This window comes from Daphnia carinata, chromosome 3 (assembly GCF_022539665.2).
Source record: "Daphnia carinata strain CSIRO-1 chromosome 3, CSIRO_AGI_Dcar_HiC_V3, whole genome shotgun sequence".
Classification (NCBI taxonomy): domain Eukaryota; kingdom Metazoa; phylum Arthropoda; class Branchiopoda; order Diplostraca; family Daphniidae; genus Daphnia; species Daphnia carinata.
Genome location: NC_081333.1, coordinates 9,109,843 through 9,129,755, shown reverse-complemented (window position 1 = coordinate 9,129,755; position 19,913 = coordinate 9,109,843). Strand labels below are relative to the sequence as shown.

Sequence of the window (19,913 nt, the reverse complement as noted above, 5' to 3'; positions counted from 1 at the left end):
ACCCTAATCTCTACGTAAAGGCAAAGTTCCTTTTAGTGTTCCTTTTTAAATATTGAGTTTTAATCATGTATAGTTATTAAGGTTCAATGCCTACGTCTAAGCCTACGACTAAGGCCTACGTAAAAACGACGTTTATTTTTGTTATTCTCGATTAATTTGTAATCGAAAACATGTATTTAAAGTTATATCAGTCTGCAACAATGTGACTGTGTTTTGTGGTATGTTGTTATAGGCATATTATCAAATCCAACAATAGGCTGTGAGGAGCTTTTTTTATTCTCGAACCGTTGTTTTAAAACTAGATATAGGCCTTCCTAAAATAGCTTGACGACTTGTTTGTTTTCAATAGTGCTATTTCAGAGCGATCTACAAACAAGACAATAAAAACGTTTCCAAACAGCAGAATACGTGCGCGATCAATCAAGAGGAGCACTCTGTGTCTCAATGAAATGTACCGGCAGATGCAATGTTTTTTAACAGGTTCCAATCAAGAATGGTAAGTTCATCTCTATGGTAAAAATCTTACAGTTTTTAGACGAAAAATACTTTACCGTATTAACGATAACCAAAATTATCGGCAGTTAGGACTTAAAGGCGCCGTTTTATAAGCTTTTCGAGTTTTTTTATACGACTGGATTCATGGTCCGGGCTAAGAGGTAGCCCTTGCATATTACTTGTTACAACGGAGGTGAAACCAGAGCTGTCTTCTTTATTTTCTTGACTTGTTTGTTGGGCACGGTAAATTTCTACTAGTACCTGTTGTTCAGATCGACGAACTCCTTTCATATCGAGAATTTTCTGAAACTCAGAGGGGTCTGATTCTGGCAACAGGCGCATGTAGTGGGCAACATATTTAGCATTCGTGTCAGAGGCGTCCATAACTACTTTGAGTATCATTTCTGCACGTGTCATTCCTTTGACAACCATTTTGGAATAGCTTTAGAAAGCATAAACAAAAAACAATTTAAGTAAAATTATTAGCTTAACGAACAATTACGGGAAGGTGGCTCAAGTAATTTACTATGGCGTTACCTAGCCGGTGGTTTCCGCGCCACCTGACTTCCGACAGAAGGCAAATCAAGCAAAGCCGTTTTGAGCATGTGCGTATCCAGCAGTAACTGTTCCGCTCCAACGACGCCAACTGGTTTGCACTTATAAAGTTGTTGGACAAAACGGGCCATAAACGCACTTTTAAATGGAAACGGAAAACGGTTTTCACAAACAGTCTCATAACTAGGAGCAAACTAACTTACTTGACGAAACGCATACAAAATTGCGTAAAGTATTTTCGGGAAGATGTGAGACAATCGCGAATGAAAGGAATATAATGTTTAAACTGAGATGTCATCAGCGTTACATACTGCGATTGATCGCCGACGCTCTCCCACGTTTGCCAAGCCGTCTATAGAGTTGTCTTTTGTAAGGGCATAAAACTTATATTATTACAAAAATAGATCATACCTTTGCCATGGTTACGAGCGCCGGTTCACAGGCACCTTCCAAATCAGCCACCAACAGCTGAATACACTGACTGATGACACTATTCACAACAAAATGTTTAAATTATTCTGCAGAAGAATTATCCCATTAATAAGACAAGACTACCTTCCAAAAAGATCTTGTTCGGATCCGAGATCAACTTTGTCAGCCAAAGTAGGTTTTACTTTTTCTTTAAGTTTTCCTTCGAGTTGTTGTGTGGTTTCAAGGCAGTACTCCGCCGTCGTTAATATGCTGTGCGTTATAGCGAAGATTATTTTAAAATAGTGATACAGAAACATTGTCTCAAACTCACGTGCAAATTCGTGCAATATCGTCTTTGTTGTATTTAGGTGAAGTGCTGGACATGTCCCCCTCCTTAAGCAAACTCTGGAAATTTTGAATTAATCCAGCAGCCCCACCAGAACTCAAATCACGTAATTCTCTGGTGAAATCTTTCGTCAAGCTACTCATGCTCATAGGTAAAACCGGCGTTATCGAACTAGCATTGTTTGATCTAGAATTTTAAGATTAGCTAGATAGTTCAGTTCGCCTTCACTTAGTTACAATGAAATCATTTACTACAACGACCGTACCTTGGTAAGTTACACTGAAGCAATCTTGTTGCATACTCTCTGAGATACTTCTTGAACACGGATGTCAACGAAAGCATAGGTTGACCTGTACTTAATTGGGCACACTGTAGGAGACATTTTTTGTAGAAGACAAAAAGATCGGCACAAGAAGGTAGGACACAGCAACCTTCGATTTCTGCTTGGGCTAGTGAAGAGCCTTGAATTTTCAAGTCTGCTACAAACCGATCGATCAACTCGGCCAAGTTTCTGAAAATAAATAAAATTAATGGATCAAGAAGAACGCTCAACAATGATGAGATTTACTTGTCTTGACTATCAACAAAGATATTTAAATGGTTTTCAAAGCAGCGGCTAATTAGTCCATGGAAAGGCGAAGCCGTGAGTGATTCGGTGGTCGTGAGTTGAGTTTGGGTAGTTGGAATTGTTTTTTCAGGTTCTTCATCTTCTTCAAAGGGATTCTTCCCATGTGGTTCTTCAAAAGGATTGGTATTTTCCAGTTGCTTACTCGAAGTCTCAGATGATACGATCTCTTCCATGGATGCCCCTGTAAACCTTGTGAATTCGAAATATCAAAAGTAGATTTTAACGCGAAATTTCCTATGAATTTTCATCACTTTAAACCTTAAAACCACCTTCGTGATAGAAGTTCTTCAAACTGGGTAGTTTTCTGTAGCGTGAACAAAAGAAGTTTAACATCGATTTCGTTCACTCGTTTAGCCATTATCCTTGTCAATTCATTCCTTGACATTTAAAATACGAGGAGATATGAGATGCGAATCAACAAGTATATATATGCAATGAAAACCTTGTGAGAAGACAGAATTCGACGGCTATCCGTTCGCTCATTTCCCAATCGACGGGAAAGATTCGTCCCATCCGCTCCTCAAAGCTTAAAAGATGACGCTTTACCCAAGCGTAACGTCGGTCGATTCGATCCAGCCACGCGTTTTCTTCCGATTCTTGAAACAGATGACTGTACTCGACTAACTGAAGGGAAACGAACCAACGAATGATTTCGCGCCTTAGAGAAAGAGAAAATAAATAAATAAAAAAAAGGAAAAAGAAAAACTGATTTGGAAAGTTATCATAATAATCATAATCATAATTTTTACTTGAATCTAGGCTCGATTACATTAAGCACCGAGCATGCCTCGCTAAGCTGGGTGAGTGTGGATGGTTGTTTCGGGCCAGTGCCCGAGAACGCTTCTTTAAAATCGCTTGAAATTTGGTCGCCAAGACTTTTCTCGATTTGTTCCAGCTGTCAAGATAGTATAGGATTAAGTTTTTCTTATAGAAATTCTTATCGGTAATGTAGTACTTGAGCGGCCAGTTGTTTCACTTGCGGAATATCTAAATAGGGGGTAAAATGTTCCATTACCCGATTCACGCCTTGCAAAAGACTGGCAATCTCAGAATACTGCCTCTTCTGACAGAGAGATCTATAGGAAATCTGTATATAGAAAAAGTAAACTGAAAGGAAAAATACTAAAGCATACTGTAATTGGTCCACTCCAAAGACCAGGAAGTGCAAATGGTTAAGTGTTGTTATTGCAGATGTTAAGTTTCTCTTTGCTATGTCAAGCTGTTTGATGTCTCTAGTTATTTCTCGAACTGTGTGCTCAGATTTTTCAGCTTTGGCTCTGATATCTTTTATACGTGCAAAGAGCTGACATATTGCTCTTTGGGCTTCTTCCAAAGCTGCTGCACCATCTTGGGAGACTCCACTTTGGCTTCTGATACATGACTTGATGTCTGAATCCAAATGGTGTATCTTCCCTTGAAAATCAGAAATTACTTCTTCAATATTGGAAAGTGATTGCTCAGTTGGAAACAAGTTGTTGATGTAATCAACTGGATTGAAGTCTGCTCTATCTAATGGGTCTTGACTAGGAAAGACCTGAAGAAGGTTGCAAATTGTTGAAAATTTGTAACCTCATACAAACCATGCCACGATAACCAAAATTAAATAAAATCGCTTACCAGATCGATCGCTGCAATTACTTCAGGTGGAAAAATAATATATTGGTTTACCAGCTCATCATCTAGAAAATCGTCAACGTCTTGTGCTGCCATTTCACAAATCCTTTAGCGTTCCTAATTATTTCCAAAATGAAGCTTAAATTTTCGATCTTTATTCAACAGGATCAAAAATGAACATTGCCTTTTGTAAAACTAGAGCGGTGGAAAAAGGACTTCGGTATCATGCAAATTTCAGCGGAAATTGGAAATCGGAAGAACTCATTGGCGCGTACGTACAACCAGATCTGTCAAGTGTAGACTGCAGACAGATTTTTCTTTGAAAACATTCACAAAATTATTCGATCAGCACCGGCAGATGACGTTGCAATTGTGTGGGAATCGCGTTTTTAACCCCGCCCCCCAAAAAAACATAGTTTTTTTCTGTTTTACTGTTATCGCCACCTACCGGTCACATTTCCAGTTAAATTTTAATTTATGAAAAAATTTTAAGCCCGACCGAGAAAAGTCGGGCTTATTGAGTCGGGCTTAAAAATTTTTTCTGCAAAAATTGATACTCATCGGAATAGGTTAATATCACAGGGTATGCTTAAAATTGAATGCTAATTCCGGAGAAATTGCTATTTGTTTCACTAAGTTAATCGTTTTTGAAATAAACCGAATATTTGACGTAATGCTAGCGCGCCAGTACACTGCAGCGCTAGCGCGATGCAGCATAAACATTCGCTGAGTGTATGTAGAGAATTAACTAGATGTGAATATTATGGCAATCCGTTTTACACAAAAAAAAAAAAAAAAATTCGCCAAAAAAAAAAAAAAAATTACACTTTTTTTTTTTTCCGACACGTAGTCATCTACCGCTCAGACTCGTTATTACTGGCGTAGGCAATTTCAGTCCATTGGATGCCATTCGCAGTTAGTTCAGTAGCGTGGATGGAGAATAACGCGTGGCTGGAGAAACAATTGAAAAACGGATAAGATAATGCAGCAAAAGGATGGTAAGTATAAACATTATTATATTGGTTTTCAATTATTAATTATTGTTTATTAGATCAAATTATGAAGCTGCAGGCCCAATTATTGGAACAACACAAAATATTAGATAACAGCAAAGCTAAGGATGGTAAGGCCTAATACATAATGATTCTATTTATTTGCTTTTATTCATTTGTGTTTTGTAGCTCAAATTTTGAGTCTACAAACTCAGCTAGGGGAAAAGAACAAATTGGAACGGAACAGTTTCCAAACAGTGAAGGAGGTTTCTCCAAACTCATCCCTAACTGAACGTGAGGATGAATTGGCATTAGGTGAACACAGTCAGGTACCTAAACTTTTCAAATAAGAATTCAAAATAAGAATAGAATTTTAATGAACAATTATTTATTGTTTAGTTATTCAGTCTATCACCTGACAGTGTGTTAAAGTTAAATTCTGTTAGTGCTGCACTAAAAGAATTGTTAGTAATAAGTCCATGCAGCAAAGAAAGTGAAAAATTGTGGGACCATATTTGGGCTGAAAATGGGTGTGGTACGGAAACCCAGAAATGGCATGAGTTCAACATAAAACATGGATTAGGTACTTCCCGGTTCTTTGTCTATTGAAAAAGTATTTTTAATGCTATTATTTTGCATTCACAGAATTTTAGTGGGGGATCAAGTCAAGTCTGGAAGTGTAACAGGATGGAAGAGTCAGCCTGTAGTTGAAAAAACACAGAGTGCATTACCAGGTATGAGGTAAAGTAATAGAGTGATGCAAATTGTCTAATGAGAAGTACCATCTTGTGTTAATGAATCTGGTACAACAGCAATCCTTTATAGTTCTGTCACAGCTAGAAGCCTCAAATAATTCTGCTTCTCTTGCTAAAAAACAACTTGTCCTTTACGTTCAGAGTGTTGGTGAAGCTGGGTACTTAAATGGCCCTAAAGATGTTTCATTTCGTTGGCATTGCAGCGATGAACATCATACATGGACTTTTTAGGTATGAAAGGAATTTTCTTGAAAATTTTTTGAATTTATGACAAAGCATTTCTCCTGCTTTTTGCCAACCATGTCTAATCTAAAAAAAAAATTTATCCAATAGGAAAGGATTTTCAGCATACTGGGAACACAACTATCAACAATGCAACATTCTACGGGTGCTATTTTATCATTCAAGAACCTTATACAATGATTTTCATCTGCAATTTGTATGGCCTTTCCCAAGCTTCTGCCAGAAGTTGAATCTATGAGTCATGTAAGTCACATGAGCAACAATTGAGATGCTTAATGGTGTTGTTTTTCTTTTCTCAGCATAGGTTAATAGTAACATTGGATCTGAAAAGATTTTTGGTTGGGGCAAGTCACTAAATAAATTGTAATGATTGAATGGATGACATGACATTTTTATACTTCATTCGGATTCCCGAGACGTATTTTTAATTTAAAAAATTGAAGTGCATATCTGGGCTCCCTTCCTTTCCGTAGCCCCCTTTCCCCTTGACTCGTAATAAGCCCGTAGGGGGTCATAATCCTACTGTACGGTATATTTAAAAGAACATATACCGAGGTTTGGAGGGCTCTGGCCGGAAAGGGGACGTGGGGGTCCGCTTCGTCCGATGATGTGTTCACGGAGGGCGACGTGGCTACCCACAAATCCGAACTAAAGGTTAATCGCTCCTGTAAAAATGTTCCAAATCTTCAGCTCTTCTTCCGGCTTCTCTTAGCCAATCACCGGGTAATCTCCCCGGTGGGTCAACAAGGCAGTGTCTCCCCCTGCCTGGGTTGACGGCAACTTTTGAAAGGGCTATTATGCCTTTTTAAAGTTGCAAAAATAATTGTAATGTGCAGAGAATTGTCAATAAAATTTGTTTTATAAAATATTTTTTGCAAAATTTGTTTCTTTCATTGTCTGTGTTAGCTGTGTTCACACATTACATCTATCAACTTTTTTTTTCTTTGCATTATTTGTTTTTGTCACCTTTGATGGTAAGCATTGTTACCATTGGTTTATCGTTTATCATCATCGGACTAAGCGGACCCCCACGTCCCCTTTCCGGCCAGAGCCTAAATAATAGCATTAAAAATACTTTTTCTATAGACAAAAAACCAAAAAGTACCTAATCCATGCTTGATGTTGAACTCATGCCATTTCTGGGTTTCCGTACCACACCCATTTTCGGCAGTCTTTATGGTAATATTAATCGAAGCCACATGTACCACTATGAAATGGATGTTGAAAAGCAAATAAAAACCTGTTGAGATGGATATCAGGAGAATCAGAATAGATCTCAATCAACTTCAGTTATTCTTTTCCCTATAATACTTAGTGACATGGCATAATAGATATACTTGCCTCAATTCAGAACCATAGACCAACAGAAAAGAACACAGAAATGTACCTGTGAAAGCAGATCACTTTAAAACACAGGATCAGGTATAGATCACCTAAGAGTTGACCTAAAATGCAAAGGCAAAAATATTGGGCACGATTGCAGTTTACCAAACATACTAGCAAAATAAAATAATTATCAAAGAAAAACATGTGCACACTTGGGTTGCCGAATGGGTAAGTTTGATGCAATCTATGGCAATCCGTTTTACCCCCCCCCCCAAAAAAAAAATATAAAAATAATAATAGCGGCCTTCCTTTTTGTTTTACTGCTGTCGACCGGTAGATGGCGATAGCAGTGAAACAGAAAAGAAGACCGATATCTTTTTTTTTTGAGGGGGGGGGGGGGTAAAACGGATTGCCATAAAGTATTACGCTTTTTTTCTTTTTTTTAAAGTTAAATCTTGATTTGGATGATTACCTTAAATTTGTTTAAAAACATTTAATTTGTGACGGATAAAGTTTCTCGTAATGACCTTTGCGTCCACAAGAGGCGCCTTAAACCGTGGCTCATCGGGCAGTTGTTTTTTCAGGCCTATTTCTAGATTGGCTTAGCGCGTACAGTCTGCCTTCCTCGCTCGATTTTGCTTCTCACCTCGTGGCTTTGGCGATTTTTGGCGTTTAATTTACTCATTTTTCAACGCTTTTCAAGGTACGCTAATAGATAATAATTAATAGCTGATACTAATGTTTGAATAATTTTGAGTTGGACAAATTTTGTTGTCTTCGAAAGATTAGGTGGTGGAAGTCGTACTTGCCATGAGATAAGAAAAATAAAAATAGCATTCGGGTTAGTACATTCTAGTCTGGCTAATCCATAGTTATTAAACAGTTTGGAAAAGGACATTTTTCCATGTATTGCCCACAAGGAGGAGGTGGGAGTTGAGAATGTAGGTGTCATAAGGTGAATATGAGACTCGGATCTAGTTTTCTTTTACTAAAGTTTAGTGTTCATTTCCAACCAAGAAGTGGGTCATGTAGCAAGGAATTTTCCACAAGGAGGGGTCATTGGTGGCAGCAAGTGTTACAAGGTAAACATCAATTGTATCTTCACAAAAAATATTTTATGTTCCAGTGTTCATTGTCTTACCCCTAGTGTCACGAAGTTGGCCACACCTCGAAAGGCTGTACGAATCTATTCGTGAATTGACGAAAAACGGAAAGCCGCGTGAACAATACATTCCGGAAGCTGTGACATGCGATGAAAATGAACTGTTTAAGTGGGATCATCTGTGGGGAACGCTTTAACAATTTTGATAAACTCGTTCTCCATCGAATCCAGCTAAGGCATTTTTCGAAACAGTATTTTATGATTTGAAAATATCTATTGGGTTTGCTTTAGGTTATAGGAAAAGATGTACCTCAATACATAACATCACTCGAAGAAGCCGGCCTGCGCCCACTACTACTTCAAAACATTAAGAATTCTGGCTACATAAAACCAACACCTGTACAGAAAGCTTCAGTTGCAGTTATTCTTGCCAAAAGAGATTTGATTGCTTGTCCTGTCACGGGCTCCAGCAAAACGGTAATCCAATTAATTAACGCTGTGTAATTTTGAAACCTTGATGCCCTCGTACTAACTTGATTCGAATGGGTCGGTATGAACTGGGTAGGTTGAGGTAAAATTAATTTTGAGTGGGCACGTCGGTGATTGCGACTGCTAAAAGGTCCAATTGCATCTAAGATACTCAACAAACTCTGAACAAATTGTTAGAACAAGGTGGTGCCGGTGCGTCCCGCCATGGTTCAAAAGCCAGAAGTTGTAATTGTCGCACTCGTGGATTTTCGATTCGAATTCACCGCGGGTCGTGTAAATTCTCCTACAATTCGGTTTTAAAATCTGTCATTACATATGAAGGAACTGTCACGAGCCATCAGCGGTCAAATCTTCAAGCTGGGTGCAATACTCTTGTCGCGACCGCGGGGCGACTCGAGGATTTTCTCGACCTTGGAGTATTTTACTTCTCGACGGCCTGGTTTTTAATTTTGGACGAAGCTGATCCAATGCTTTATGGGTTTCGGTCCCGATATTGAAAAAATTGTCAGCCATCCAACGATGCCTCCGGAAGTATGTTCTCGATGGCTTTTGAGTATGAGATTTGGCTGATGTAATGCTATTTGTTTCTCTGTAGGGAATCCGTCGTGTTTGTATGTTTACGGTTTTACTGGCGCCCAAGTCGGAAAATTGCCTTGTCTGGAAATTTGGCAAAGTGTGACTGCTTTTGGCAGAACTATGGTTGAGAAAACAAGAGAGGTTGTGGAGTCTAAATTTTGCGTCGAGAGTGGCTATTCCCTTGACGCCAAAGTAATATCCCTGGATTATGAATAATTATTTGCAGAAGTACTGACTAATGGATTTTCTTTCAATTTAATATCACGTCAGGTAATCTATGGTAACATAGATTCCGTAACGGTGAAATTCGGTGTACCCACGGTGGCCGAAGCCATGGAATTAGGCCGAGAAGCTGCCGCATTTGTGTCGGCAAAATTTGTCAAACCCATTAATTTGGAATTGGGAAAAGTCTATTACCCCTATTTATTGATCAACAAAAAGAGGTAATTACGGTTCTGTTTTATGAAGACTTTTTAGATGAAATACCAGTTGTACTGACTGTTTCTGTCTTCACAGGTATGCAGGATTGTGTTGGACCAAACCTGAAAAGTTTGACAAAATGGATTGTAAAGATATAGAAACCGTTTGTCGTGATAATTGCCAACTCGTTGCCAATCTTATCAATAGCTGTCTGCAGAAAATTTTGATGGAGTGGTAAACAAAAAATCATCAATTTTAGTATTCGAAGTTTGAGGGTTTGATATTTTCTCTTAGAGACCCGGATGGAGCCTTAGAATACGCCAAAAAAACAATTTCCGACTTGCTGTGCAACAAAATCGATATCTCACTTCTGGTGATTACCAAGGTAGAGCGTAACTATGTTTTGGAATACTGTGATTTTATCCGTTTGCCTTCTTTTATAAAAAAGGAGCTGACTAAAACATATAAAGACTACGCCAGCAAACAAGCACATGTGGAACTAGCTCACAAGATGCGTAAGCGAGGTGCTGGTACAACCCCAAAATTAGGGGATCGAGTTCCGTATATCATTATCGCAGCTGCTAAAAACGAACCTCAAGGTTCGTGTTTGGATTTCAAATTTCTCATGAACTATTAAGTTTTCATACGTCTTCTTTAGGCGGAAGACCCGATTTTTGTCCTGGAACCCAGCGTACCTATTGATGCCCAATACGATTTGGAAAATCAGCTTTCAAAACCCTTTGTTTGGATTTTTGAACCCATACTTGGATCTAAAGCGGAATCATTGTTGCTACGTAAACACGGACTCATCGCATTTATTTGCTTGACATAATTGAACCGTTTGTATTCCGTATTGTAGATGGTTACCATACCCGGACGCCTTCAGTTGTTATTTCAAAAATTGGTGGATTGGCTAGCTTTACCACATGCAAATCCACCTGTGTTGGATGCAAAACCGTCCTTCCAGACGATAGTGCTGTATGCAAGTAAGTCTAATTTCTGCCTAACTCGGCGATGTTTGTTAAAATTACTGTTCCAATTAAACAGATTTTGCAAGCTGAAGGAATCGGAGTTCTACCAGAGGGAAATTGGCCAACTTTATGCTCTCGAAGAGAAGTCTAATCGTTTATGGACAGAATGTCAACGGTGCCAGGGAAATCTCAACGAAGAGATTCTTTGTTCCAAGTAAATAGTTTTAGTGATATCATAATCATGTTACATACTTAATACTAATCATTTGTCACATTTAGCCGAGATTGCCCCATCTTTTACATGAGGACAAAAGTTAGAAAAGATCTCACGGAACAGGATAAACTTATGAAAAGATTCGGCCTACCCTGACAACCTACCGCTCTCGTCAATGATGGTGCATACAGGTAATGGTTTGGCTTCTGTAAAATAGATTGAAAACAATAAATTACACGACTCATTGTTCAGTAAGTTCCCATAACCAAAAGATTTTGATAAAAATTGTGTATAGCGTCGTAAGCGTCTCGGAGGGAGTAGGCGGTAAAATGCGTGATGTCATGTAATTCCATATTTTGAAAAACGAATGTTGATGGCATTAGTAAGTAGATGTATAAGTTCTTAATAGAAACGTCACGTTGTTGCGAATGATCCAGTCGGCGAAACATCGTACGAAATAACGCATATATAGTTAAATAGATTAAGTTCTTAGTCTTTCTGTTTTGGTTTTTTTGTGGTTTATTTCAATATCTAGATTTTTTTTTCTTCCCATCCCATTTTAAATCTTTTTTTCATTGGCAACAAATTTTCCTAGCATTTTTTTTATTTTTTTTTTCTTTCCTTTTTTTCTTTCCTTTTTTTATTTTTATTACTGTCACCCGCAAAAGATGTAGCATATTTGCAATAGACTAAATTCGTTAATTTCTTTTTTTAATTCAGTTATTAATTCATTTGTAATTTAATTTAACTTTTTAGGAAGTGCTCATTTATACAAACTCATTATTCTTAACGTCCAATTAAAGTCGTATTTGTCAAACAAAATATTTGCTGTAGTCTCGTAGGGGGCTAGTCGCTAGGTGGCCCAGGTACTGAGCTGAGCTGAGCTGAGCTGCTGATGGCAACATTTAACATGGCGTCGTAGCGGCTGGTTATATCACGGCAGCCGAACGTGGCAGACCTTCCTTTTTGTAGGTCAAATTCAAGGGAGGAACTGCAAATGCTCGCCGCCATCTTGTACCAACGATGTGGTCTGGCGAACACCTTGCCAAGGTGACCATGCATTACCTTCGAGTGTATTTAAGGTATACGATTTACTTGCTTTGTAAAAGCTAGGTTTTTAACTTGTGCATCATAAGGATTTTGAACATGAGTTAGACGAACATCTAAATCCGATTTTGAAGAAGTCTTGCATTGATGGAGACTGACAAAATATAGGTGAAATAGCTAAATTTTTTTATTAGCAAGGTTCATTTGTGTTCCAACTCATTTTATTTTTCAGGAAGCTGCACATGAATGTTGGGTATTTTATCGTAAGTAGAATACAGAAAGATTCTGTAGTAGTAGATCTCTTTAGTTGGGTATTGAAATTGGCTTTAGTGTGTCTGAGGTCTGATGGGGTCTCAGTTGCATTTGATCCTACTTGTTATTTATCACTGCCAATGCCAGTCGAAAAGGAAGTACCAGTTGACTGGAGGATTTACCAGTTACTGCATTATATTTACCACTATTGCAAGATGTTTGTTTAGGAATTACTACTGTTTTGTTTATCTGGAATGTTGTGTGGGAGTCCATCAGGAATTGCTGGTCTGCAGTAAATTTGTCAGGTATATGTTAACTTTCATCAGCAAAATGTTCTGCACTAATTGTGTTTGGTTTTCTTGGTATAGGCTAGGTGATGAACATCAATGAATCAGAAAATGTATTGCATGGGTGGTGAATGTTCTGACAGTTTTAACAGTTGTGATGTGGTGTATTTCACTTCCACGCATCATGGTATTCTTATCTACCAGTTGAATTGTATGGTTAATTTTCTGTTCGTGTAACCTTATTTCCTCTTGACTCATCTAGTAGAAGTTGGTGACGTGATACAATGAACATGGAAAAATCACCTGCGCCCACGTTGACGATGATACCTGTACCAAAGTGCTGGAAACTAAAATTAAATTTTCCTTACAATTTGGTTTCAGGCTATCTTTATAATTTTTTAATAGTTTTGCATTTATTGATGAGTCCGCAAGCTCTTAGCTGATTTCCTCCTTTAGATACCGCCTGTCGACGATTTGACAGCCTCACACAATTAAAGAACGTATGCCAAAAAGTAATTGATTCAATCTAATGTATGCAATATATACTAATTACACCATTCAAAACAATACTCCAGGCCAAAGTGAGCTCTTCCCAGCAGAAAAGTGACGGCGTATCCATTTAATTGAAAATAGGCACAAGATAACGCACAATGGGCGTCCTTGTCTCAATGGAGAAATTTTTGCCGTGGAACTTATAACCGAAATACCATTGCAGCTGTTCAAAAAAAGAAAAGTGTATTATCATACAGATGTTGACTAGCTAACAATCCAGATACGTCAACTTGCGAAATTTCTAGATGTGTGTGAAGCGCAATCAGCATCCTTGTTGAACTGTGAACCCAAATTATGTATTTTCCTAGAAATATCTAGGTTTTTGGATAAATAAATAAAAGACAGTGAAAAAATCGGGCTCAAAAACATGTTAAATCGCTATATTTTAAAATGCCGTTCGTGGTTTTGGTCGCTGTATTTGTTAAAATAAAATTGAAATGGTAGTAGCCAATATGGGGGTGGGTGGGGGGCATTCACGCTCTAAAAGTATGTTTAAAGAGTTCACATCAGTGCAGTTCCCGTCTCAAAAAAGCAAGATTTTCAATTTTGATGAATTTTTCGGTTGTTAATTGGAAAACAAGATGACGCTGCTGTGCCACTATTTACTTGCTGACTATATGGGAGCGGTGAAAGCTGTGTTCGAAAGTTTCTGTTAAATATGTCATATTCCAATGGAAAACTCAAGAAAATCTAATGGTGCTTCTGTTCGTTTTCATCCCTGAGTGTGTTTTGGAAGTGATGCCCACAGGATGCTTGGTGTTTATGGTACATATCTTGTAATCACCTATGCAGGCTGTCAAACCAAAAAACTATTAGCAACCTACTATGATAATAAAAGATAAGGATGGTAAGTATAAACATTATTTTATTAGTTTTCAATTATTAATTATTGTTTATTAGATAAAATTATGAAGCTGCAGGCTCAATTTTTTCAACAGCACAGAATCTTAGATGACAACAAAACTAAGGATGGTAATATGTAATGATTGTATTTGTGTTCTTTTATTCATTTGTGTTTTTTAGCTCAAACTTTGTGTCTACAAGCTCAGTTACTGGAAAATAACAAATTAGAACTGGACACTTTCAAAACAGTGAAGGAGGTTTTTCCAAACTCATCCCTAACTGAACGTGAGGATGAGTTGGCATTAGGCAAACACAGTCAGGTACATAAACTTTTCAAATAAGAATTCCAAATAAGTATAGAATTTTAACAAACAATTATTTATTGTTTAGTTATTCAGTCCACCACCTGACAGTGTGTTAAATTTAAATTCTGTTAGTGCTGCACTAAAAGAATTGTTAGTAATAAGTCCATGCAGCAAAGGAACTGAAGAATTGTGGGACTGTATTTGGGCCGAAAATGGGTGTGGTATGGAAACACAGAAATGGCACGAGTTCAACATAAAGCATGGATTAGGTACTCTTTGGTATTTTGTCTATCGAAAAAGTATTCTTAATGCTATTATTTTGCATTCACAGAATTTTAGCAGGGGATCAAGTCAAGTCTGGAAGTGTAACAGGATGGAAGAGTGAGCCTACAGTTTAAAAAACACTGAGAGTGCATTACCATTAAGGTATGAGGTAAAGTAATAGTGTATGCAAATTGTCTAATGAGAAGTACCATCTTGTGTGAATGAATCCTGATAACAGCAATCCTTTATAGTTCTGTCACAGCTAGAAGCCTCAAATAATTCTGCCTCTCTTGCTAAAGAACAACTTGTCCTTTACATTCAGAGTGTTGGTGAAGCTGGGTACTTAAATGGCCCTAAAGATGTTTTAATTTTGCTGCTGTTGCAGAGATGAACATCATACATGGACTCTTTAGGTATGAAAGGAATTATCTTGAAAATTTTTTGAATTGATGACAAAGCATTTCTCTTCTTTTTTGCCAACCAGGTGTAATCTACAAAAAAAAATTTTACCCAATAGGAAAGGAATTTCAGCATACTGGGAACACAACTATCAACAATGCAACATTCTAGGGGTTTTATTTTATCATTCAAGAGCCTTATACAATGATTTTCATCTGCAATTTGTATGGCCTTTCCCAAGCTTCTGCCAGAAGTTGAATCTATGAGTCATGTAAGTCACATGAGCAACAATTGAGATGCTTAATGGTGTTTTTCTTTTCTCAGCATAGGTTAATAGTAACATTGGATCTGAAAAAATTCTTGGTTGGGGCATGACACTGAATAAATTGTAATGATTGAATGGATGACATGACATTTCTATACTTCATTCGGATTCCTGAGACGGTATTTTATATTTAAAAAATTGAAGTGCATATCTGGGCTCCCTTCCTTTCCGTAGCCCCGTTTCCCCTTGACTCGTAATAAGCCCGTAGGGGGTCATGCCCCTACTGTACGGTATATATAAAAACAACATATACCGAGGTTTGGAGGGCTCTGACCGGAAAGGGGACGTGGATGTCCGCTTAGTCCGATGATGTGTTCACGGAGGGCTCTGTGGCTACCCACAAATCCGAACTAAAGGTTAATCGCTCCTGTAAAAATGTTCCAAATCTTCAGCTCTTCTTCCGGCTTCTCTTAGCCAATCACCGGGTAATCTCCCCGGTGGGTCAACAAGGCAGTGTCTCCCCCTGCCTGGGTTGACGGCAACTTTTGAAAGGGCTATTGTGCCTTTTTAAAGTTGCAAAAATAATTGTAATGTGCAGAGAATTGTCAATAAATTTTTTTTTCATAAAATATTTTTTGCGAAATTTGTCTCTTTCATTGTCTGTGTTCGCTGTGTTCACACATTACATATATCGCCTTTTTTTTTATTTAGCTTGCTCAATTCACCTATATTGTTTTATGCCAGCTTTGTTGGTGAGCATTGTTTCCATTGGTTTATCGTTTATCTGTAAGCATTCAATTATTATCCAGGGATCGAACGCTTGATGTTCGGCATACCGCGCCGATGCTCTACCAATGAGCCATGAACCATATAATGTCAAGTTGGCTTTTTTCTAGTCACTTGCGGACTTGCATTTACACTTTGAATAAAACTGAAATGCATTACTGCAATATTCTTTCCTCCATTTAGATGTAGATCTTTATACATCTAGTAAGGTTTGAACCCAGGGTAACAGTTATCGCAGCTGAATGCTCTACCACAGAGCTATAGACCTTACGAAAGCAATAGAAAGATAAACATATAGTTGTGAAAGACTGCATAAACATCCTAGACGATAACATATGATATGCGATAATAAAATTTTTAATATATCTCGTGGCTCAATGTTAGAGCATCGGCGTTGCACGCTGAATGTCTGGGGATCGATTCCCATGCCAGTAAAACAATATATAAATACAAAATTACTTCAGAAAATATCCAGGTATTACACGTTGTTCCTTGTCTAAGTTCAAGAATTCAAAAAGTGTAGTAATAATAATTGAATACTTACAGATAAACGATACAACGGTGGCAAAAACAGTAAAGATGAATTGAGCAAGCTAAATAAAAAAAAAATTGGTAATTGTAATGTGTGAACAAAGCGAACACAGACAATTAAAGAGACAAATTTTGCAAAAAATATTTTATGAAAAAAAAATTTATTGACAATTCTCTGCACATTACAATTATTTTTGCAACTTTAAAAAGGCACAATAGCCCTTTCAAAAGTTGCCGTCAACCCAGGCAGGGGGAGACACTGCCTTGTTGACCCACCGGGGAGATTACCCGGTGATTGGCTAAGAGAAGCCGGAAGAAGAGCTGAAGATTTGGAACATTTTTACAGGAGCGATTAACCTTTAGTTCGGATTTGTGGGTAGCCACAGAGCCCTCCGTGAACACATCATCGGACTAAGCGGACATCCACGTCCCCTTTCCGGCCAGAGCCCTCCAAACCTCGGTATATGTTGTTTTTATATATACCGTACAGTAGGGGCATGACCCCCTACGGGCTTATTACGAGTCAAGGGGAAACGGGGCTACGGAAAGGAAGGGAGCCCAGATATGCACTTAAATTTTTTAAATATAAAATACCGTCTCGGGAATCCGAATGAAGTATAGAAATGTCATGTCATCCATTCAATCATTACAATTTATTCAGCGTCATGCCCCAACCAAGAATTTTTTCAGATCCAATGTTACTATTAACCTACACTGAGAAAAGAAAAACACCATTAAGCATCTCAATTGTTGCTCATGTGACTTACATGACTCATAGATTCAACTTCTAGCAGAAGCTTGGGAAAGGCCATACAAATTGCAGATGAAAATCATTGTATAAGGCTCTTGAATGATAAAATAAAACCCCTAGAATGTTGCATTGTTGATAGTTGTATTCCCAGTATGCTGAAAATCCTTTCCTATTGGATAAATATTTTTTTTTGTAGATTAGACATGGTTGGCAAAAAGGAGGAGAAAAGCTTCATCATAAATTCAAAAAATTTTCAAGAAAATTCCTTTCATACCTAAAGAGTCCATGTATGATGTTCATCGCTGCAATGCCAGTGAAGTGAAACATCTTTAGGGCCATTTAAGTACCCAGCTTCACCAACACTGAGCATAAAGGACAAGTTGTTCTTTAGCAAGGGAAGCAGAATTATTTGAGGCTTCTAGCTGTGACAGAACTATAAAGGATTGCTGTTATACAGGATTCATTCACACAAGATGGTACTTCTCATTAGACAATGTGCATACCCTATTACTTTACCTCATACCTTAATGGTAATGCACTCTCAGTGTTTTTTTCAACTGTAGGCTGACTCTTCCATCCTGTAACACTTCCAGACTTGACTTGATCCCCTGCTAAAATTCTGTGAATGCAAAATAATAGCATTAAAAATACTTTTTCGATAGACAAAAAACCGAAAAGTACCTAATCCATGTTTCATGTTGAACTTGTGCCATTTCTGGGTTTCTGTACCACACCCATTTTCGGCCCAAATACGGTCCCACAATTGTTCAGTTCCTTCACTGCATGGGCTTATTACTAACAATTCTTTTAGTGCAGCACTAACAGAATTTAACTTTAACACACTGTCAGGTAGTGGACTGAATAACTAAACAATAAATAATTGTTTTTTAAAATTCTATATTTATTTTGAATTCTTATTTGAAAAGTTTAGGTACCTGGCTGTGTTCGCCTAATGCCAATTCATCCTCATGTTCAGTTAGGGATGAGTTTTGAAAAACCTCCTTCACTGTTTGGAAACTGTTTCATTCCAATTTGTTCTTTTCCCCTAGCTGAGCTTGTAGACTCAAAATTTGAGCTACAAAACACGAATGAATAAAAGCAAATAAATAGAATCATTACGTATTAGGCCTACGATCCTTAGCTTTGTTGTTATCTAATATTTTGTGTTGTTCCAATAACTGGGCCTGCAGCTTCATAATTTGATCTAATAAACAATAATTAATAATTGAAAACCAATATAATAATGTTTATACTTACCATCCTTTTGTTGTATTATCTTATCCATTTTTCAATTGTTCCTCCAGCCACACGTTATTCTCCATCCACGCTACTGAACTAACTGCGAATGGAATCCAATGGACTGAAATTGCCTACGCCAGTCATAACGAGTGTGAGCGGTAGATGGCTACGTGTCGGAAAAAAAGAAAAAAGTGTGATTTTTTTTTTTTTTTTTGGCGAAATTTTTTTTTTTTTTTTGTGTAAAACGGATTGCCATATTGCCACATTGCCATAGAATATAGTGTGATACAGTGAGTTTTGAATATCTACATTCAAACAGCATCAAATATACGTGTATTGAAATGTGACCGATAGATGGTGATAGGAATAAAATAGAAAAAAGCCGATATTTTTTATTTTTTATTTGGGGTAAAACGGATTGCCATAAGACTATACATTTTTGAAGTCGTCTGCTTGTACTCCCATAGGTTCTGTAAAAATTTATTGGAATTTATTAAATTTTATATACAAACAGTTATGGCTTCTAGTCGTCTAGAAAGAATAGGAAATATATATACAAGGTATTATATATCTTTTCTGCACATCCCATAACTAAAAATGTATCAGTATAAGTGCTCTGATTAACCCGAACGATTGATATCGTTCACCTCCTAGAGTGAGGGGACTTCTTCGTTCAGGTGCCATGAAACCAGAGGACAAACCTATATGGTACGACGTTTACGAAGCATTTCCACCTAAAATAGAACCTCAGTATGGTAGAACAGCTTCAGAGATAACCATACGCCCAATATTTTACCCGGAAGATGTCATAAGAGCGTGAGTTTAAATTTTACAATTTTCAGCCGACCTATAATTGTCTAGAATGTTGATTTGGCAGGAAATTCTATGAAAGATTTGGTTCACCTGGACTAATTTCACTAGCAAACAATGAATATCCAACTCCTTGCCAAAAGTTCTTAGACAGATATAAGGAAATGGAAAAAGATTTTTCAGATGAAAGTGAATTGTTTGAAGCTGTGGTAAAGGTTATGGAAGACGAGAAATCAGTGGCAGAGTCTTCATCTAGTAACCAACCTGACAGGGGAACAAGTATGGCTTCTATGTTCAGTGCAGCTGTTAACAAAAGTCAGCCCCAACCCAAAATCAATTTTGGTGATTTACTAACTGAAAAGTAGAGTGCTTAAGTTCTAATAATAGTATGTTTCGTAAGGAAAAAAGGAAAATATACTTGTTTCTACATTTGATTTATTTTTTC

At 37.5% G+C, this 19,913-nt stretch overlaps 4 protein-coding genes and 3 long non-coding RNA genes across 7 annotated transcripts; 5 read left to right on the top strand and 2 right to left on the bottom strand.

Annotated features, from left to right (window-relative positions):
* Nucleotides 1–249: 249 nt before the first annotated feature.
* Nucleotides 250–4,358, bottom strand: LOC130685514 (vacuolar protein sorting-associated protein 53 homolog). The gene is made up of 15 exons (XM_057508819.2): nucleotides 4,234–4,358; nucleotides 4,053–4,166; nucleotides 3,569–3,969; nucleotides 3,391–3,511; nucleotides 3,185–3,330; nucleotides 2,878–3,093; nucleotides 2,705–2,812; nucleotides 2,376–2,624; nucleotides 2,073–2,318; nucleotides 1,793–1,993; nucleotides 1,606–1,731; nucleotides 1,462–1,540; nucleotides 1,254–1,402; nucleotides 1,033–1,188; nucleotides 250–937 (listed from the first exon to the last, which is right to left on the bottom strand). The coding sequence occupies exons 2-15, from the start codon at nucleotides 4,143–4,145 to the stop codon at nucleotides 589–591; spliced, it is 2,640 nt and encodes an 879-aa protein (XP_057364802.1). The 5' UTR covers nucleotides 4,146–4,166; nucleotides 4,234–4,358; the 3' UTR covers nucleotides 250–588.
* Nucleotides 4,359–4,984: 626 nt separating this feature from the next.
* On the top strand, nucleotides 4,985–6,378 carry LOC130685566 (uncharacterized). Its single transcript, XM_057508884.2, has 6 exons — nucleotides 4,985–5,047; nucleotides 5,101–5,172; nucleotides 5,231–5,370; nucleotides 5,441–5,624; nucleotides 5,687–6,027; nucleotides 6,130–6,378. Exons 1-5 carry the CDS (start codon nucleotides 5,032–5,034, stop codon nucleotides 5,692–5,694), a joined length of 420 nt encoding a protein of 139 aa, XP_057364867.1. The 5' UTR covers nucleotides 4,985–5,031; the 3' UTR covers nucleotides 5,695–6,027; nucleotides 6,130–6,378.
* A 1,780-nt stretch (nucleotides 6,379–8,158) lies between these two features.
* Nucleotides 8,159–8,730, top strand: LOC130685578 (uncharacterized). Its single transcript, XR_008999618.2, has 3 exons — nucleotides 8,159–8,320; nucleotides 8,383–8,447; nucleotides 8,513–8,730. It is a non-coding gene; the product is annotated as an uncharacterized LOC130685578 (long non-coding RNA).
* A 3,939-nt stretch (nucleotides 8,731–12,669) lies between these two features.
* LOC130685580 (uncharacterized) lies at nucleotides 12,670–13,216 on the top strand. The gene is made up of 3 exons (XR_008999621.2): nucleotides 12,670–12,741; nucleotides 12,805–12,910; nucleotides 12,986–13,216. It is a non-coding gene; the product is annotated as an uncharacterized LOC130685580 (long non-coding RNA).
* Nucleotides 13,217–14,180: 964 nt separating this feature from the next.
* LOC132087707 (uncharacterized) lies at nucleotides 14,181–15,011 on the top strand. Its single transcript, XM_057508887.1, has 4 exons — nucleotides 14,181–14,247; nucleotides 14,299–14,438; nucleotides 14,509–14,692; nucleotides 14,755–15,011. Exons 1-4 carry the CDS (start codon nucleotides 14,184–14,186, stop codon nucleotides 14,760–14,762), a joined length of 396 nt encoding a protein of 131 aa, XP_057364870.1. The 5' UTR covers nucleotides 14,181–14,183; the 3' UTR covers nucleotides 14,763–15,011.
* Nucleotides 15,012–17,837: 2,826 nt separating this feature from the next.
* Nucleotides 17,838–18,617, bottom strand: LOC130685579 (uncharacterized). Its single transcript, XR_008999620.1, has 3 exons — nucleotides 18,355–18,617; nucleotides 18,101–18,284; nucleotides 17,838–18,038 (listed from the first exon to the last, which is right to left on the bottom strand). It is a non-coding gene; the product is annotated as an uncharacterized LOC130685579 (long non-coding RNA).
* A 459-nt stretch (nucleotides 18,618–19,076) lies between these two features.
* Nucleotides 19,077–19,902, top strand: LOC130685561 (small ribosomal subunit protein mS23-like). Its single transcript, XM_057508876.1, has 3 exons — nucleotides 19,077–19,218; nucleotides 19,313–19,474; nucleotides 19,536–19,902. Exons 1-3 carry the CDS (start codon nucleotides 19,175–19,177, stop codon nucleotides 19,831–19,833), a joined length of 504 nt encoding a protein of 167 aa, XP_057364859.1. The 5' UTR covers nucleotides 19,077–19,174; the 3' UTR covers nucleotides 19,834–19,902.
* The last annotated feature ends 11 nt before the right edge of the window (nucleotides 19,903–19,913 follow it).

What these genes read in the sequence shown, in the direction of transcription:
- LOC130685566 (XM_057508884.2), top strand. An exon ending in TAACAGCAAAGCTAAGGATG is followed by an intron (nt 5,173 to 5,230) that starts GTAAGGCCTAAT and finishes TGTGTTTTGTAG; the next exon opens with CTCAAATTTTGAGTCTACAA. An exon ending in CATTAGGTGAACACAGTCAG is followed by an intron (nt 5,371 to 5,440) that starts GTACCTAAACTT and finishes TTTATTGTTTAG; the next exon opens with TTATTCAGTCTATCACCTGA.
- LOC130685561 (XM_057508876.1), top strand. Translation starts at nt 19,175, where the DNA reads ATGGCTTCTAGTCGTCTAGAAAGAATAGGAAATATATATACAAG. An exon ending in ATAGGAAATATATATACAAG is followed by an intron (nt 19,219 to 19,312) that starts GTATTATATATC and finishes TTCACCTCCTAG; the next exon opens with AGTGAGGGGACTTCTTCGTT. An exon ending in CCGGAAGATGTCATAAGAGC is followed by an intron (nt 19,475 to 19,535) that starts GTGAGTTTAAAT and finishes TTGATTTGGCAG; the next exon opens with GAAATTCTATGAAAGATTTG.
- LOC130685514 (XM_057508819.2), bottom strand. Translation starts at nt 4,145, where the DNA reads ATGGCAGCACAAGACGTTGACGATTTTCTAGATGATGAGCTGGTAAAC. An exon ending in TTTGTTGATAGTCAAGACAA is followed by an intron (nt 2,319 to 2,375) that starts GTAAATCTCATC and finishes ATTTATTTTCAG; the next exon opens with AAACTTGGCCGAGTTGATCG. An exon ending in TTTTGTATGCGTTTCGTCAA is followed by an intron (nt 1,189 to 1,253) that starts GTAAGTTAGTTT and finishes TCCATTTAAAAG; the next exon opens with TGCGTTTATGGCCCGTTTTG.
- LOC132087707 (XM_057508887.1), top strand. Translation starts at nt 14,184, where the DNA reads ATGAAGCTGCAGGCTCAATTTTTTCAACAGCACAGAATCTTAGATGAC. An exon ending in TGACAACAAAACTAAGGATG is followed by an intron (nt 14,248 to 14,298) that starts GTAATATGTAAT and finishes TGTGTTTTTTAG; the next exon opens with CTCAAACTTTGTGTCTACAA. An exon ending in CATTAGGCAAACACAGTCAG is followed by an intron (nt 14,439 to 14,508) that starts GTACATAAACTT and finishes TTTATTGTTTAG; the next exon opens with TTATTCAGTCCACCACCTGA.